The sequence below is a fragment of the Heterocephalus glaber genome, unplaced genomic scaffold (assembly GCF_053883595.1).
Source record: "Heterocephalus glaber isolate CG9 unplaced genomic scaffold, H.glaber_assembly_v1.0 deba00001447, whole genome shotgun sequence".
In the NCBI taxonomy this organism is placed as follows: domain Eukaryota; kingdom Metazoa; phylum Chordata; class Mammalia; order Rodentia; family Bathyergidae; genus Heterocephalus; species Heterocephalus glaber.
This window is the reverse complement of record NW_028258299.1, coordinates 3750181-3769244: the sequence shown is the minus strand read 5'-3', so window position 1 is coordinate 3769244 and position 19064 is coordinate 3750181. Positions and strand designations below refer to the sequence as shown.

General features: G+C 56.0%; 1 protein-coding gene across 2 annotated transcripts in view; it reads left to right on the top strand.

Annotated features, from left to right (window-relative positions):
* Positions 1-19064, top strand: part of Dnajc11 (DnaJ heat shock protein family (Hsp40) member C11) — a 49093-nt gene that overhangs the window by 29149 nt on the left and 880 nt on the right. Inside the window, exons 5-15 of one of the 2 annotated variants that reach the window (XM_004863702.4) lie at positions 6960-7088; positions 7998-8120; positions 9200-9273; positions 11695-11884; positions 13019-13104; positions 13209-13325; positions 15953-16108; positions 17317-17386; positions 18206-18263; positions 18373-18515; positions 18795-18924. In XM_004863702.4, coding sequence (XP_004863759.1) covers positions 6960-7088; positions 7998-8120; positions 9200-9273; positions 11695-11884; positions 13019-13104; positions 13209-13325; positions 15953-16108; positions 17317-17386; positions 18206-18263; positions 18373-18515; positions 18795-18924 — 1276 coding nt within the window. The remainder of the gene's footprint in view (positions 1-6959; positions 7089-7997; positions 8121-9199; positions 9274-11694; positions 11885-13018; positions 13105-13208; positions 13326-15952; positions 16109-17316; positions 17387-18205; positions 18264-18372; positions 18516-18794; positions 18925-19064) is intronic. The other variant, XM_087214421.1, reaches the window with a different exon arrangement.

Below are 19064 nucleotides of genomic sequence, written 5' to 3'. Positions count from 1 at the left end.
ACCACTGAGCTAAATCTCCAGCCCAGGGTCCTCTTTTTGTCTGTCTGTTCCATTCCTGTTTCTTGCCTTTTAGAGACTAAGATCACAGAATAGAGAATAAGACTGCAGTTATTCTGTACTATGTGTACTTTCTATTGGTTAGTTTAATTCCTTCCTCTGTTTGTTTTTTGAGTCAGGGTCTCACTATGCAGTTGAGGCTGGGCTCAAACTCACTGCAGTTCTCCATCTCAGCCACCCAAGTGCTGGAATCATAGGCCTGAGCCATCATGCCTGGGTTAATTTCTTTCTTTTTTTTAATGCCCCTAAATCTCTCTGGGCAGCAGCCAGTCGAGCATCTTCAGAAGGTGACTGGATCACAAGCAGCTGTCTGGCGTGGTTACCTCCTTTGTCATGAACTTGGAGCCCACGTACAGTGAAGGTTCAGTTAGGGGTCCTTGGGGGGCCCGCCTGTCCCTTAGGGCCTATATTCCTTTATTTTTTGACCCTGTTATGAAAGAGTTTCCTAGAGATGGTTATGTTATTTTCTGGCCCATTCCACTCCTTCCGTACTGCAGAGATTGATGTACACTCTGGGGAGACCTTCTCCAGTTTTAGAAAGGCTCTGTTACTCATGCCTTTCATGCCATAGCTTAGAAACGTAACTCACCTTTACCTGGAAAAAATTTAATCAAGGAACGCATTTAACCACAAGAAATATGTTCTTAAAAAAAAAAAAAGAAATATGTTCTAAATCCCAAAGCGTTTTCATAAAGATAGATAAGTACATTGCTCACTTATTTTTATGGAACTTTTTGTTTGTTTGTTTTGGTGCTGGGGATCGAACTCGGGACCTTGCGCTTTCGAGGCAGGCAGCAGAACCACTGAGCTAAATCCCTGGCTGGAACTACTTTTTTAAAGAGACTTCGGTCACCATGCCTGACGATCATAGCGTCCGCCAGAGCCTCAGCCTGTTCCCGGAAGTGCCCTGTGTCAGAGAGCGAGGTGGCTCAGCTGCAGGGTGAGGGCCTCTGCTGCAGCTGGGGGAGTTGTCACTCAAGGAGAAGGCAGCCAGCTGGGCCACCCTGGGCCCCACAGCAGTGCGCAGTGCAGGGTGGGTCCCAAGTGACCTCAGGGAACGTTCTTTGGAAGTGGGTGTCTCAGAGCCCTCCTGGGCTGGGCAGTGATAAAATGGGCAGAGTTCACATCGCCTCTCCTCCCTCACTGGGGGATTTGCAGTCAGGAGTTAGCGCTGAAGTCTCAGTGGACAGAGATGCCCCGCCTTCATGGCCACATGGAGAAATACAGACACAGGAGCAGCACACTGGCGCTCACCACAGTCCAGCTACTTGGGAGGCCGAGGCAGAAGGATTGCTTGAGTCTATGAGTTCAAGAGCAACCTGGGAATGCAGTGAGACCCTGTCAGAGAGAGAAAGGGGGTTGGCATCAGGCTGGCGCAGTGTGCCCACCTCTGCTACCAGCACTGAGGAGGCCGAGGCAAGAGGATCACTGAATTCAAGGCCAACTGAGGCTGTACATGAGACCCTGCCTCAAAAAGCGAAGAATAATAATAATAATAATTTGGCCCGGGTGGTGATGAACGTGTTAATCAGCTTGATTGCAATCACCACAACACAGTTATACACGTGTAAGATCATATCTTACACCCTGAATATATGAAATCTTCATTTGTCAGTTAAATACTTTGAAATTTGAAACCAAAAAAATGAACATAATTTCGAATGGTCCCTTCCTGCCTGAGTGAACAGCTGGTACCGAGTCTCCCAGAGAGGCTTTCAGACGGTATCACTTCCTGCCTAGTGGCCGGAAGCCACCCTCGTCACAGCCTGGATCTCCGTAAGTGACAGTGAAGGGGCTCAGTGAGGGACAAAACCAGGAGTCTCAGAACCCAGTGAGTAAGGCCAAGGGTTAAACCACGGAATAAGTGGTACGGGGAGAAATTGCTATCCTAGAGGGTGGAGGGAGAAAATAGTAGCTTTTAATTGACTCCCAGGCTTGATATGAGCAACAAATTGGGCACAGTGGCACATACCTAGAATCCCAGCTACTCGGCAGGCTGAGGCAGGAGAATCACCCTCAGTTTGAGGCCAGCCTGAGCTACATAAAGAAACACTGTCAGAAAAAGCCAAGGCAGGAGGGAGGGAAGAAAAAGAGAAAATACACACGCATGCATACGTTAATACGTTCACGTGCACAGAGCAGCTCACTTCTTCTCCCGCCTTGCCTCCTGCCTCCTGCCAGGGGGAAGCCCTGTCCTGCATGGCCTTCGCTGTGCTGCTTTGACAGCTTCCTCACAGAAGTGGCGGCATGAGTGTGGAGCGCGTGCCGGGCACATCCCCAACCAAAAGAAGTATTTTTGTGTTTACTTAAGCGACATATTGGTCAGTTTTTAGGTTTTTGAGCTTTTTATTTTTTCCCTGTATTTTTTTCACTTTTTGTGGTTTGCAGATTAATTGGTCACGCTTCATTCAGTGGACTTGTGTATGTCCTGAGCGAGCCGTTCGGGGCATTTTCAGACTGGCCCCGTCTGTGTGTGCTCCCAGGCCTCGCTTGACCCTACGTATCCTGTTCCACAGCACCGTGGCTCCACCCGTGAGGGCCGCAGTCATCCCTGTCCCTGGACAGGGGCGGGGTGTCTCCAGGGCTTGCTGGCCCCGTGAACATTCCCTGCTTATCTCCATGGATGGGGCTGTCCGGTGCAAGGGTGAGAGTGGGGGGTGTGTGTGTGTGTGTGTGTGGAGGTGTCCAAGGCACCCTGCTGCCCCTCCTTACCCCACAGCCTTTGTAACATGCTGGGGGTCAAACTTGAGCCCTTCACACTGAGCTATATTCCCAGCCCTTTATATTTTTAATTTTTATTTCAAGGTGCGGTCTTACTGAATTCCCCAGGCTGGGCTTCTAGGGCTCCCGGGTGCCCAGGCACTGAGGCTGCAGGTGCTGAGCAGCATAAGGCTTTCCCTGGTCACCAGTGACACCTCTTACCCACCACCATTGCCGGCTCTGTCCCTCTGACCCTCGTGAATGTGTGTGTCATTGTGGGAGGGAGGGGAGTTTCAGGAGGACACTGAGATGGACACGTGTGTTCAGTGCTGATGGTGTAAGCGAAATGTAAGTCTGTTTCCTAAGACAGTTCTATTAGAAAGATGGCACTGTGCATCCATGGCATTCGTGAGAGGAAGGAGCCCTGGCCCTGCCTGCCGCAGCTTCTTCAGTGAAGAGGAAGAGAATCAGAAACACAGTGGGGTAGCGTTGGCCAGGGGTGGGAGGGACGGTGTGGGAACATGGGCTGGGGCCCGTGATGGAACCGTCCTCTGTGGGGACTGCAGTGGGGACACGCGAGCCCTCACGTGTGATGTGATTTTGTAGAAGTCACACACATGCGCGCGCACGTGAGAAAAAGGAACACAGGAGGGAGGCCTGGATGAGCTCCTTGGAGGGTATCCATGTCGAGATCCTTCAGGGGAACTGGACAAAGGGTACATGAAATCTCTCTTGGTATTTCTCCCAACTACATATGAACCTCAATTATCATTTATCACATTTCTCAGTCAAAATCTGAATTAAATCCTGCGTGGTGGCACATGTCTATAATCACAGCTACTTAGGAGGCTGAGGCAGGAGGATTGCAAATTCAAGTCCAGCCTGGCCAACTTAACAAGTTCCTGTCTTAAAAATTAAAAAATAAAAAGGACTGGGGATTTAGCTCAGTGGCCCCCCGCCTTCCTTGCAAGCGCAAGGCCCTGAGCTCAATCCCTGGTACCCCAAAAATAAAAAAATAAAAAGCACAGTAGAGCATTTGCCTGGCACATTCAAGCCCCAGTAACACATAACACACACACACAAATTCAGTTAAAAAAAAAAAGAGACATGATAGCCGGGCATGGTGGCACATGCTTGTTATCCCAGCCCTCAGGAGGCTGAGGTGGGAGGATTGCCATGAGTTCAAGGCCAGCCTGAACTACTTAGCGAGTGCCTATCTCAAAAAAAAAAAAATCCCTACAGCTGGCTAACTTAGCCACATCACAAGAGTGTTCACTTTATGAAAAGAAAGTGAGTGCTCTGTAGTTGACATGAGCACCCTGGCCCACTGTTTGTTGTCATGCAGCCCATGGCTAAGAGTAGCTTTTACATTTTTAGTGTGGTAAGAAGTCCAGAGAATATCTTGTGACACAGGAGGATTATGAGACTCAGATTTCACTGTTCTTAGTTAAAGTTTTATTAGAACACAGCAGTGCACGCTTGCTGCATCTTACCTCTGCTGGTTTTGTTTTTTTTTTGTTGTTTTTTTTTTGTACCAGGGATTGAACTCGGGACCTTGCGCTTGCAAGGCAGGTGCCAGAACCACTGAGCTAAATCCCCAGCCCTTACCTCTGCTGTTTAGGCTGCAGCGGCAGCGCTGAGGCTGGGGCTTCGTCCAGTCCAAGGGCGCTTGCTCCGTGTGGGCAAAACCTGGGTTCCATCCCTAGTGTGACGAAAAAGGCCGTGCCAAGAACAGCAGGGCTGAGCGGGCTGAGCAGCCCTACAGCAGCTGCCCACATCCCCAGAACATTTTTCTCTGCACAGCACAGGGGTTGGACGACCTCGCCCCAGAAAAATATGGTGAAACATGCTAGTAGCAGAAGATAAATGGTTTCCAAGGTTTGTAAGTTGGACTTGATGGCAGAGGTTACTTAGTACTTTCCTCTGTATGCCCTTTTCATGGAAAAGTATGATATTTTTGATTTTTTGAGACAGGGTCTCACCGTGCAGTTCAGGTGGCCTTGAACTCACTGTAGCCAGGCTGGCCTTGGACTCATGGCAGTCCTCCTGCCTCAGCCTCCCTGGTGCTGGGATTACAGGCGCGAGCCACCACACCTGGCAGGAAAAGTGATTTAATGACACTTTAATCTGATGTATATCAATCTGCAGATGCTCGATGGGAAGTTGTTGAACCCAGGGTAGATCGCTGCTTATCTCTTGCTTTGTTTCTGATGCGGTCGAAATTTAGATCTGCCAGGTTGCTCTCACATTCGCGACTCTCCATCACCTACAAGTGTGTTGTCTCGGAGCGGGCTGAGCGCGGGAGAGAAGCCCGAATGCGTCTCCTGGTGCCGTGCCCGCCCTTCTCCCTGGAGTGGGCAGCAGCAGGAGGCAGCCTGCCGAGCCCCTCCACCTTACGGAAGTGTCCTGTCAGCCCGGGGTGACTTGACCAGTCATCTCCAGCCCAGGACAGCTGATCTCGCTGGCTCGTGAGTTTTCCGTCATTGCGTCCTTGTTTAGGGGAGAAGCAGAGGGGTTGAAAAGTGGTCCCTGGATGATGTTTTAAACTTCTGAAGGCTCCTCCATGCTCTGGTGATTGGCTGATCGTCAGTGTGGCCTTAACCCAAGTACTTACCGTTTAAAATTCTTCACTGGGAAAGGAAATAAAACCGAAACCGTGTGGAAGCTTTGGCCGATACAATTGGACAAATAATGAAAGAGAATGAAATAATGCCCGTGGTACGTTGCCTTTCCCCAGAGAACCACCCGATGCTGCCAGGTCTGAGGAGCTGGACGCGCTGCCAGCTGTAAAAAGCCCTAAAAGCAGCAGTTTCCAGGGCGACCGCCTTGGGCCGACTCCCCGCACAGCCGCCAGGGGGCGCTGCAGAGGTCGGGTCCGCCCACCTCCTTGCTCAAACCCAGTGTTGTCAGTGTCCTGGCCGTGGTCTTTCGCTAGGGATTCCTTGTCATTCATCGGGCTCAGATAGTTTTTAAGGGAGGGGGGGTACTTAAAATAATGAAAATTTTATCATCATTTAAAAACATGCATTAATGAATACTGCTCTTATGTTGTCAGTCTATAAAGTGGCTTTTTCAAAAATTAAGTTTTCTGGGCCAGGGATTTAGCTCAGTGGTTCCGCCGCCTGCCTTGCAAGCACAAGGTCCCGAGTTCGATCTCCGGTACCAAAAAAAAAAAAATAAACTTTCTTAAAACACATACTTGGCCACATTTTAAAATTGTATTGATGATGTGATCATGAAAAGCACAAGCCGGGGCTGGCAGTGGTGGAGCACTCGCCTCACAGAAGCAGGGTTCATTGTACTCACAGTACATGGGCCGGCCTGTCTCCAGCCCTGCTCTCTGGGTACATGCTGGGGTGCTGTAGGATGGACCCCAAAAACGTAGTGCCTTGCAACGGCACTTTGACCCTTGGTTCTGGGCTGATTGGGCCCCGTGGCAGTTCTGACCTGGTCTCCCCATGTCTCGTCATCTGCAGGCGCGAGCCGGGTGTGGAAGGTGGATCTGCTCATGTGTCCCGCACCTCAGCCGTTGGCCAGGGGCGGCTGGCCGGCAGCAGAGGGCCTTCGTTCTTCTACCCCCAGCACTCTAGCCTGGGCCCCCTCACCACACAGGCCATCCTTGAATTTAGTGTGTGGCCCAGGCTGGCCTGAACTTATGAGCCTCCTGCCTCTGCTTCCCAGAGTACTGGGATTCCAGGCCTGCACCATCACACCGGGCCAGAGTAAATTTTTTTTTCTGTCTCCCATTTCTTCCTACCTTATTATGCCTGTGCTTATTTACCTTTAAAGGTATTTTATGTTTTAAAGAGTTTTAAGGTGGTTTTGTGACATAAATGTTGGTGGAGAAACATTTTATCTGTGCAGGCAGTGTGTAGGTGGCTTCATGCATCCTGTTTAGTCTCTGAGGATCAAACCGGCTCCATGTCCCCTGCAGGAATGCCTGTCTGGCTCATCGACCTTGCAGATGTGCAGGCCAGTCCTCCGGTCCTCGCAGTGCTTTCTGGCTCTGAGAGTCTGTGGACACTGCTGCTGTGAACTATGGCATTCATGCTGTGCAGTTTCATGGTGGCCTAAGCTGGGGACCATGCAGTCGTATGCCTGGCTCAATTAAAGCCCCTCTCGCCGCTGAGACGTGGCCTCGTCTCATCTCCTATTCCACAAACACCACCCCTGCCTGCTGACTGCTTGTTTTTCTGCTCTAGGGAACCATCAGCGTTGGAATAGATGCCACTGACCTTTTTGATCGATATGATGAGGAGTACGAGGACGTATCTGGAAGTGGCTTTCCGCAGATTGAAATTAATAAAATGCACATATCCCAGTCCATTGAGGTAAAGCACACACACACACCTCTCCGAGTGCAGCACAAGCCTGGGTTAATGAGGCACGGCACCTCGAGCAGCTGGAATGAGCATCTGCTCGGGTTCTCGTCTTTATTTATGAAAGGATGTAATTAGCCACTTAAAAAAAGAGAGCGAGCTGCGGGCACAGCCTTGTTACTGCTGTGCCTGCCCATGAGCCAGCATGAATGCCAGGGCCAGGCACTCTCCCCAGGGCCCAGCCCACACCCTCCGGAGAGGTTGATGCCCCAGGCCAAATGGAGGCCAAGATCGTGGCTCAGGGAGGGAGGGACACCCCTGAGGGTAATCCAGGAAGCAGTGTCTTAAGGCGCACTCTGTTATGTGCTGCCTGGCCATGGGTGCCCTGCATGTGAGCCCTGAGGTCCCTGAAATGTCACCTTTGCACCCGCTGCTTGATGTGGCGAGGTCAGGAGTCTGCTACAGCAACCTCCGCCTCCTTGCCTCGTTCATTCACTGAGCACATCAGCCTACAGCAGTGCTAACTCGGGGGTCCTCATCCCCTCTTAGAGCAAATAAGAGCCCCGGAAGTCCTCAGTCCCCACAAGACCCTGGGATGAGTGAGGCTGGAGAGGCCTGGGTCCCACAGCAGGAGGCGCATGGCAGAGTGGTTGTGCTGTTCCTGCCAGGCAGGTGGAGAGCCCGCCACCCAGGCCCAAGTCTCCCGTAGGTGTCCAAGTTTCCCCTGAAGCTCTTGTACAATGCGCCATCACCGCACATGGTAGCACCTGCAGTTTGGGAGGTGGGCAGGGTAGTTGTGTCTCCTGTGTGTGTGACGTGCAGCACACCTGCACCTCCGTCCTGAGCCTGTGCTCTGCTCACCATGCTGCTCGCCAGCACTTCTGGACACGTCTGTTCCTGACCAGAAACATCTCTTCCTAGGCCCCCTTGACAGCCACGGACACAGCCATCCTCTCGGGAAGCCTCTCCACCCAGAACGGCAATGGAGGGGGCTCCATCAACTTCGCACTCCGCAGAGTGACCTCTGCAAAAGGCTGGGGCGAGGTAAGGTGCCCCAGGTCGGGCTGTGTGCACACGGCCGCATTTCTGATGGTCCCCTCCAGAGCCTCGTAGCAACATGACTGGCCCCAAAGGAAATGTGTCTCATGTGCAAGGAGCCCTGTCCATCTGGCCAGTAGTTTACAGGTGCCATGGCATAGGCCTGTAGTCCCAGCACTCTGGGAGCTTCAGGCAGGAGGATTGCAAGTTCAAGCCCAGCCTGGGCATCTCAGTGAGACTCTGACTCAAAGTGAGTAATTTTTAAAAGGGCCAAGGAGGCCCAGGGATGTAGCTCAGTGGTTCCGCCGCCTGCCCTGCAAGCACAAGGACCCGAGTTCAATGCCCGGTACCAAAAACAAAAAACAAAAAGGACCGAGGATTTAGTTCAATGTTAAGGACCTGATTCAATCCCCAGTACAAAAAAGAAAGGTGGAATAAGATGTCCTTTCAGAAATCCAGCCTCCGAAACTCTCGCTGTTGTTTCCTTTGAGCAAGCAGAGGCACAGGCGGAAGCAGCACCTGCCTTGGTGCCTGTCCATCGGGCAGTGGGCTCCGAGCAGCTAGCCCTGCCCGGCACATGGAGCCACATCAAAATAACATGGGCGTGCTGCCGTGAAAGTCACCAGGCTGGTAAAGGAGGCGGCCAGAGGCTTCCGTGCCAAGGCTTGCCTCGTGGGGCAGCGCAGGAAGTGGGCACCAGGGGGCCGAGGCGGAAAGGGGCTCATCACCACGTGGCCTTGGCTGGGAGGTGGGGTCCAGGCAGGCCTGGGCACGTGGTGCTCACTGTAATCCACGTGCCCCAGGAGCCGAGGCTGGAAGAACATGTTTGACCCCAGCCTGATTAGTAGTGAGACCCTGTCTGATTAAAACAAAATAGGAGACCTCTTCATAGCACAGCACAGTGACATGCCAAATATCTATCTATATATATAGTGTGTGTGTGTGTGCGCACGATACAGCGTACATGGGGATGTAGCTTAGTGGGAAAGCCCTGGGTTCAATCCCACTTCCAGAAAAAACAGAAACCATTAATGCTCTCTCTCTCTCTCTCTCTCTCTCTCTCTCTCTCTCTCTCTCTCTCTCAGTTGGAATTCGGAGCTGGTGACCTCCAGGGGCCGTTGTTTGGTCTCAAGCTGTTCCGCAATCTCACCCCGAGATGGTAAACACAAGAGCTGTTGCTCCCGGCCAGACCAGTAGACGTCAGAGATGAGAGCCCGTGTGTTCTGTGCTCGTGGTCACCTGGCTCACAGTGTCCTGAGGGTGCTGAGCACTGTGGGGACAGGTCCCGGCCCTGGCTCAGCCCGGAGTGGGGGGGACTCTGGGCCCAGCCTGGCCAGCCCTTACGTCCTTGCTGAGCAGTTTCCACACTTGTAGCCCCCAGATGATGGAGAAGGGGCCTTCGCGGGGACATGGTCAGCTGTCTGAAGTGCTCAGGGGTGTGCAAGGCTCGTGTCTGTCCCAGCCTCTGCGTCCCATCCTCACCTGGAAACAGTGGTGCCCTCCTTTCCCGCAGGGAGAGGCCAGGCTTGGGCGTCAGAGCCCCGCGTCAGGCGGGAAGTAAATCCTTCCTCCCTGTGCTGGGCAGACAGACAGCTGCGGGCATCCCAGGCACAGCCATGTCTCCGTGCGAAAGCCAATTCCCCCATGGGGCCGTGTCTGCACCATTCTGGGGGGCCTGCACCTGGTGGCAGGAGGAGGCTCAGCATGGTGAGAGGCCCCAGGAGCTCATAGAGGACTAGCAGGCTTGGCTGGGCCAGTGGGAGCTCTGTCCCTGGGGGGCCCTTGCAGGTGACCTGGCCCTGTCTGCCGAGAGCCCAGTCACGGGGCCGAGCAGGGGCAAGAACTGGTGTGTCCAGGTCAGCGTCGTCCTGGCCTCTTCCGCTCGGGATGTACCCTGGGTGCTGCTGAGCAGCTGAGTCAGCCCCGCCGGCCTGGGCCGGGGCCTCCTTACCACAGCCCCGGGTTGAGGACCCACTGTACACTTCAAGTGTCCCATTCATGGTCACCGAGGGGCTAGGGCTGGCTGTTGTCTGGAAATTGAGTTTTGTTTAGTGCCCAGAGGCCATCAGGAGTCAGAATCTAGATTTATAAACAGGAGGGTTATAAACAGCCACCGTTTATTCATGGACGGCAACCCCACTAGTTGTGGCCGCTGTTCAGGGCTCCCTCCTCTGCAGGTCAGGTTGTTTGCAAGTCCAAGCTGCAGTCAAAGCTGGTACAGTGGTGGCGCCTTAATCCCAGCTACTCCAGGGGCCGAGACAGGGTCACAAGTACAAAGCCCGCCTTGGCAACTAGTGAGAGTCCATCTCCAAACCAAAGGTTGCCGCTTTCTCCTGAAATTCGGGAGGGTGACTCTTCTCTCTCCTGTGCTCGCTCTGTAGCCCCAGCGTAGCTGGGTGTGAAATGAGTGACTACCGGGCAGGGCTGTGGCTCATGAGGGGCTTAGTGCGTTGGGCTGTGTGGAGCTGCTGGCAGGGAGTGGAGGGGTGCGGCTGACACCTCACGAATCACCATCATGCCTGGTGAAAATAGCGTGCACCTGTAACTCCATCACGCTGGAGGCCAAGGCAGGAGGGCCACAGTGAGTTCGAGGCCAGCCTGGACTACATAGCCAGGCACTGTCTCAAGAAAAGAAGAGAGAAAGGGGAAAAATCATCACACTAATTATTACTTTAATGGCAAAGCTTTGCCTACAGAGATTACACAAGAGTAAAAGAACCCAAGCGTGGTGGCACATGCCTGTAATCTGGCAGGATGAGGCAGGAGGACAAGTTCAACCGAAGCCTGCGGGACTTACCGAGACCCTGTCTCAAAATTTAAAAAAAAAATTTAAAGCACTGCAGACGTACCTCAGTACAGAGGCCCTGGGTTCAGTCCCCAGTGTTGAAGAGGGGAATAAAAGACGACAAAAGGAAAAGGAAGCAGAACGAGGCCATGCGGGCAGTATGTGTCTGTTTCCTGAAGATGCTGCTGTCTGCCCGCCTTCAGTGAAGCGCTGTCCCTGCCGGTGGGGCGAAATGCCCTTTCCAGCCAGAAGGTGGTGCTGCAGTCCCTAGGAAGCCCGCTTCAGAGCGCTTTGGCTTCGCTCATCAGCGCACCCCCTGGCCCTCCTTCAGGATCTTGTGGGCAGCTTTTCACAACATCCTGAAGCCAGCAGCCAGCTGGAAGTTCCGATTTAATTGGCCTGGGGTTGCTGGGGGCAAGTGGGTCTCGCGCTCTCACATTTGCATCGTGTGAGAGCCTGTCCTGGAGAAATCAAGAGCCCTGGCTCACTGAGAGCCAGCTGACTGGCTTCGGGTCAGCTGAGCAGTGCCAGTGTGCAGCAGCACTCCGGGCCCTCCCTGGGCTTTGTTACAGAGCCTCCCAGGTACCTTGAACTCAGAGGAGCATGCTGTCAGCTTGGGAGCACAGCATCCTGGGAGGGCAGGGGTCATGCAGGTCACCCCGTCGCTCCCTTGTCACTGGCCTCCTGTCCTTCCGACTAGGAGCTGGCCCAGGGGTTTGTGGGAGTGACCCTGAGCAGGTGACAGAAAGCTGGAAACAGCTCTCCTCAGCCCCTTTCTGTCTGTGTCTCCCCCAGCTTTGTGACGACAAACTGTGCTCTGCAGTTTTCGTCCCGTGGAATCCGGCCTGGCCTTACCACCGTCCTGGCTCGGAACCTGGACAAGAACACAGTGGGCTACCTGCAGTGGCGGTGGGGGATCCAGTCGGCCATGAATACGAGCATCGTGCGTGACACCAAGACCAGCCACTTCACGGTGGCCCTGCAGGTGAGCACAGGGGCTGCAGGCTCAGGACATCACTGAGGGCTCCCGTGTCCTGATTGCTCTGCACCTGTCTGAGCCCCGGGGCTGTGGGCAGCTCTGCACGTGGGGTTGACAGGCGTGTGGAAGGACTGCCTCTCAGGGCCCACATGTCCGTGTTCGGTTCCTCCTGCAGCAGAATGGCGTCTTAACTTCGGTCAGGGGGCCCACAGAGTGGAGTGCTGGGACCGCTGTGTCCAGGACCAGCTGGCCTGCCCACTACCTCGAAGTGTGGGCACCACAGGGTCAGAGTTTTTGTTTTTCAAGAAGCTAGAAAACGGTTTCTGTGTGAAATGCCAGAGTGTGTTTTTAACCTAGTCTCTTTGCCCTCAGTTTTCTTAGTATATGTTTGCCATACATAGTGAATCCATTCATCTTGGGGAACTGGTGCATACAAGTCACATCTCTTTTTTTTTTAAGCAAAACCTTTGGTTCATTGCAACCAATGCCATCTCACTGGTTCTGTTTTCTTTTTTTTTTTTTTTTTTGGTACCAGGGATCGAACTCGGGTCCTTGTGCTTTCGAGGCAGGCGGCAGAACCACTGAGCTAAATCCCCAGCCCAAGCAAAACCTTTATTGGTACATTTTAGATGCACATAATGATAGCATTCATCATAGGGACTCTGTACCTGCTGTGATACATCTTGTTTTCTTCTTTTTCTCCAATTCCCTCCCCACTTCGATCCATCTTCTCTTCCTTATTTACAAAAGCTTTATTTACATCTTTTCCTTCTATTCTTTTTTTTCCCTTGTCCCTTCTCTCCTTTCCCCCTCCCTGTTCCCTGTTCCCCTTCTCGTTTGAACATTTTCTTCCCATTTTCTGATATCTGCTGTACCCTGCTCCTTTCTTCCATTTTCGGTTTCTCACACCAGAGAAACAAGGTGGCATTTAAACATCAGGCGTCACATCTTGAGCTTGTGTGAGTGCATTACTATGTGACATGGGACGTGTTCCTCAGAACCTGTCCTGACCCGTGGCTGTACTAGTGACACATAAATATCCATGCCCTTGGCCCACCACTGAGTGTAGAGGCCATGGGCAGTGGGCCCCAGAGCTGGTGCCCGGCTGCAGGGACCCAGGCCCTGTCCCTGTCTCCTCAGCTGGGGATCCCTCACTCCTTTGCACTGATCAGCTACCAGCACAAGTTCCAGGATGACGACCAGACTCGGGTGAAAGGCTCCCTTAAGTAAGTCGTATGGTGGGCCAGCGGCTGGCTGGCAGGTGGGTGTCAGTAGCCTGGGTGGTGCCTGGAGGGACACAGGCGCTGATGGTCCCACTCTGCTCCCGCAGGGCAGGCTTCTTCGGGACAGTGGTGGAGTACGGAGCCGAGCGGAAGATCTCCAGGCACAGCGTCCTGGGCCTGGCCGTGAGCATCGGAGTCCCACAGGGCGTCTCTCTCAAGGTCAAGTAAGTCTGCCTCCGCCCACCGTGGGCTCCGCAGGCCTGGTTCAGGCACTCGTGCACTGCAGCTCAGGTCCTGGAGCTCCGCTTGCTCTGTGTGGCTTCCTAAGCAGAGGTCGGTGCAGGCTCAGGCGGTGAGCTAGGGAGGTCTGGTCTGGCCACCTCCCTGCTGCACTGGGTGACCACACCCACAGCACCAGGAGCCACCGCAGCCTCTGCTTCCCAAGCAGATGCTCCTCAGCCTCCCGGAAATGGCCCTTCTCAGCCGGTGGAGGCACCCGCCCCCCCACAGCATGCAGATCAGGGTGCAGCTTGCTCCCGTCTGGTGTGGTCTCCATGGCCTCAGTCCGTGGCCAGTTCCCCCTGCCTTGCAGCCTCCCTGTGCCAGGCCCAGGACGCTGCGCTCTAGCTCTGAAGTGTGCTACTGGCTGGGTGCTACCTGGAGCCCCCGGGGCGCAGGCCTCCTCCGCTGGGCCCACTCTCTGGGACCTTAGCCTCGTGACTCCCGTACCTTCAGGCGCTGCACACTCCCCATGACAGCGGCCCGGCCCTTCCTGAGTCTCCACTCGTGTGCAGACCTGGGACCCGCATCTATGGGACCAAGCCACCCCCAGCTGAAAATGCTTGGAGCCAGGCATGGTGGCACATCGTGTGGGGTCACTGTAATCCCAGCTCTCGTGAGGCTGGAGCAGGAGGATCACGAATTCCAGACTACATAGCAAAACCTGTCCCAAAAGAACAAAAAAGCCAGGTTTGGTGGCACATGCCTGCAGTCCCAGTACTTTTCCTTTTGGGCAACTCAGTGAGACCCTGTCACAAGATGAAAACTAAAAGGGCTAGGGGAGCAGCTCAGTGCCAGAGCACCAGGTTCAATCCCCTGTGCCACCAGGGAGGAAGAGGAAAATGTTAGGGGAAAATTGCGCTGTACTGAATGTGTGCCGGCCTCTTTCTTGCTTGCTGCTGTTCTCTAAGAGACTGTGGCATCTGCATCACCTCTGGAGGTGACCAGCAGTGACGGGAGGGTATGTGGGTCCCGTGCCATAGACTTTGGGATCCGGGCCTGAGACCTAGTGCCCCCCGTTCCCCAAGGATGCTTCCACATCTCAGCCTGGGGCCAGCAGCACCTCAGGCATCACCTGTCACTCGTCCAGCACAACCTGGGCCCTGCTCATCTCAGTGAAGCGCTGCAGCCGCCACTGGCCCCTCCACACCTGCCCACGGTCCTGTTGGCTCTGACACACATGCATCTGCACCTGCCATCGAAGGATCACGGGGCCCTGTGCTGCCTGCCCTGTCAGAGACTGCAGCGCCCCAGCTGTCTCCTGGCCGAGTCGCTCTCCACACAGGCAGAGGGGTCTTTCGGCTCTCGGCGCCTGTCGTGGGTAGGGCCTGTGAGCCGGGGTCAGATCCTAGCACAACAGCAAAGAAGCCAAAGCCCCGACTGCCGGCCGGGTGCTCTCCAGCCAGAGCCGCAGGTGGCTGCTTCCTGGGTGGGACTTCCCGGCCTTCCGTGAGGCAGTGACTGGACTCACGCATACCCTCCCTCTACCCTCTACCAAGGGACTCAGAACGGCTAGAGGCCGTCCCATCTGCCCTCTCCCATGACCCGGGGGTGCCCCCCCCAGCGCCTTTCCGCCAGCCTGTGCGGCAGTGCGGCAGACTGATCCTGGCAGCACACGCCAACGTGGAGTGTCCCTTGGCTGGCGTGTGCAGGCCTCGGAGTCGGGTCACTTGCACACGCACAGCAAGCTGTCTTGGGATCGGCCCGACGCCAGGCCGTCCCCTTCCCACACCTCGCACGCAGCCACAAAGGCACCACACACTGCTTCTAGTGCGCCTGTGTTTTACTCCCACCTGGGCCGTCACACTGGCACTCCGACGTCTGGTTTGCAGCGTGGGTTTCCAGATCAGGGGTGCTCACCTGCATCAGCCAGAGCTTAGCCAGAAGCCCCTGGAGGTCAACCACAGCACAGTCGTACTTTGCTGACCTCGTTCCTATATCTTGTGTATTTGGTAAATCACACGAAGTGTTTATCTTAAACCAACATTACAGCCAGGCGTGATGGGGCACACCTGGGATCCCAGCACTCTGGGAGGCTGAGGCAGGACGACAAGTTCACGCCCAGCCAAGGCAGCTTAGCAACTTTTAAGACTCTTGAAAGTTAAGAAAATAAGGAGCCAGGATGTAGCTCAGTGGTGCTGTGCCTGCCTTGCAAGCACAAGGTCCTGGGTTTGATTCCCGGTACGGGGGGGTGGGGTATGAACCTCGGTTGTAGTATGGTAGTACACAGGGAGGCTAGGGCAAGGGGATCACTTGAGCCCAGGAGGTTAGGGCCAACCTGGCCGACAGAGCAAGACGAGCTTGAAGAGTGAGTGAAGTCTGTCTCAGTGGCTGAGTCCCAGCTGCTCTTAGGACAGCCAGCCAGCCAGCAGGAGCCCCTCGGCCGGCCATGCCTGGAACCGGCCTCCTCCTCCACTAGGGTTTGAATCTTCAGACTTCTTGCCCTGGGAATGGTGTCGCTCTGCCCTGAGCTCAGCCCAAAGTGGTCCTGGCACCTGAGCTACGGACTGGGGTCCCGTGGAGGGGCCAGGGTGGGTCCACACCGGCCTCACCTCATGCTGTCTGTCCCCAGGCTGAGCAGGGCCAGCCAGACCTACTTCTTCCCCATCCACCTGACGGACCAGCTGCTGCCCAGTGCCATGTTCTACGCCACTGTGGGGCCCCTGGTGGTCTACTTCGCCATGCACCGCCTCATCATCAAGCCGTACCTCAGGGCGCAGAAGGAGAAGTGAGTCTCAGCCCGCACCCAGCCCCCACATCTAACTGGGACAGCCGAGCCTGTCCCCAGGAAACTGTGGCGGTTAGGGCGTGCTGACCACCGGGCACAGTGTCTGCATCCTCACGGTGCTCCGCGACTGTGTGCAGCAGCAGACGTGTTATCCCACTTTCAGAAAGGACTAGAGTCCACTTAAAAGCTGAAGTCCTAGCCAGGAGTGGTGGCCTACACTTGTGATCCCGCACTCGGGAGGCTGAGGCAGGAGGGTCACAAGTTCAGTCCACCCTGGGCTCAGTGACTTAGTGAGACCCTGTCTCAAAGTAAAAAGAGCTGGGGATGTCGCTCAGTCCAAAAGCTTCAGTTTCCAGTACAAGGGGGAAGAATTTGAAACAAAACCATGACCACAAGAAATAATGTTTTCAGCCTGGCATGGTGGCACATGCCTATACTCCCCACTACTCAGGAGACTTGAAGGCTCGAGGCCAACCTGGGTGGCTTAGCCAGGCCCTGTCTCAAAAGAAGATCTAAAAGGTCTGGAGGCGTAGCTGTAGTGGAGCACCTTGGGGTTCTGTCCGGTGCCGCCCCAAAAGGGAAGGGTGGGGGGAGCTCCTTTTTCTCATCCCAACCAACCACTTCTCCTGCCTGAGGAGCAGGTGCCCTGCTCCCGGGGCCACCGAAAGCCTGGCCGTGGTCCCTGGAGGTGATCTCGAGGCCCCTCAGTGACAGCACCAACCCCGCTGCGACGGGAGCATGAGGGGCTCTCCGAGACCTCCTCCTCAGAGCACAGCTTAGTGGACCCGGCGAGGAAGCCCTCCGGCCCCTGGATTCCCGAAGTCCAGGGCCCTGATCCCTGAGGGGCAGACGCACTGTCTTCAGGCCTCCGTGGGCCCGTGCCCTGTGCCTGCTACTGGGAAGCACATGTGCGTGCTGGTCCCCGACCCGACCCGGTCCTGGCACGGCACGGCACGGCACGGCAGGCTGCCAGGGTCGGGGGCCCTCCCTCGCCAGGCGGGGCCCTTCCCCCGAGATGAAGTGGTCCCCGAGGGCCCATGAGGCGGTGGGGTGCAGCGCCTGGGCCTGCGACTGACAGGCCTGCCTAGGGGCAAGTTCCGGGACTGGAGCTGCACTGAGCTCAGTGCCGCCCAGAGTCCAGCATGGCACCATTGACCCACCGCAGGGTGACACCATGCTCATGTGTGGCTTTGCTTTTCTCTCAAAAGGGAATTGGAAAAGCAGAGGGAAAGCACTGCCAGTGACATCCTGCAGAAGAAGCAGGAGGCGGAGGCTGCTGTAAGTTCCCTTGCCTGCCGTCCCTCCCCTCACTGGACGCCCCGCTTCCTGTGCAGAGCTGGGCGCAGGAAGGTGCTCCTCTGCCGCCCGTGCCTCTCGCCCTGTAGGTCTCAGGCCATAGCTCTTCTCTTCCCCAGCAACCTCATTCACCCTTCAGCCGGGGACACAGTACTGGGAACGTCAGTCGGCCCCTGTCCTGGAGGTGCGGGCAGTCCTCCCAAGGTGTCCCAAAGTTAAAAGGTGACAGGGGCCGGTGTGGTGCCACATGCCTGTCATCCCAGCACTCTGAGAGGCTGAGGCAGGACACTGTCAATCACGGCCAGCCTAAGCCATGTAGTAAGTCCCTGACAGTAAAAAGCAGGGCTGGAGATGTAGCTCAGTGCGGGGGACCTGGGTTCAATCCTTAGCATCGTTTAAATAAAGCCATATGGGCTGGGGACTGGCCCGGCAGTAGCGCTGGCCTAGAATGGATGGCACCCTGGTTTCAGCACCGCAGAGAGCGGAAGTGGCTGGGGAGTGCTGTCCCTGATGTCTTCCCTTCACGGGCAGGACAGCCAGAGACACCTGGACAGAGGGCTGCGTGTGGCGGGGTTCCCGTGGGCCAGGACGGTGGAGAGGCGCGAACCTGGGCGTGTACCTGGGAGGGGCGGGTGCCACTTCTCAGGTGCAGCCTCTCTGGGTAGCGACCCTCTGGTCACCAGTGTCCCCTGCTCTGGTCGCAGCAAGCTCTGCCACTGTGGGGCTGAGCACCGGGCAGCCCTGCTCCAGCACAGCCCAGGCCGGCGTGCGGCCCGACGCCACCCGTCTTGTCCTCCGCAGGTTCGTCTGATGCAGGAATCTGTCCGAAGAATCATCGAGGCCGAGGAGTCCAGAATGGGTGAGAAGGCGCCTCCCGCCGGGTGGGCCCAGGGTCCCAGGCTCCCCACAGCTCCCCTTTCTGGGGGCCACCGGCAAGGAGGCCCAGTGTCCTGCCCCTGTGCCCTCAGGGCTCATCATCGTCAATGCCTGGTACGGGAAGTTCATCAACGACAAGAGCAGGAGGAGCGAGAAGGTGAAGGTGATCGATGTGGCCGTGCCCCTGCAGTGCCTGGTGAAGGACTCAAAGCTCATCCTCACCGAGGCCTCCAAGGTGCGCCCGCCCACAGGCGCAGAGCGGGGCGGCCGGCCGTGCCACAGCCGTGCGGCCTCCACATGGCTAGCACGTGCCCCTGCGCCACAGCTCCCAGGAAGGAGGCTGTGGGGAGCCGGAGTCTCACCCCCTGCCTGGCTGGGGCTCCAGGGGAATCACAGGCCCAGGCAGCCTGCACGAGACCCAGTGTCCCGCTGCCTGGGCAGCACTGACCCTCGCCTCTCCCTGGAGCTCCCGCGCATAGCTCGCCATGGGGTGCAGATGGTGTGTGTGTTGCAGGCGGGGCTGCCCGGCTTCTACGACCCGTGCGTGGGGGAGGAGAAGAGCCTGCGGGTGCTGTACCAGTTCCGGGGTGTGCTGCACCAGGTGACGGTGCCCGACAGCGAGGCCCTGCGGGTACCAAGGCAGTGTGAGTGGCTGCACTCGGCAGGTTGTCAGCATCCCCTCCCTCCCCACCTGCACTGGGAGCAGGGCCCCTTCCCCAAGGGCGTCCCAGGAGCACCGGGCTGGCAGCAGGCTTGTGGCTGGGGGCAGCAGGCCTCCGGCCCC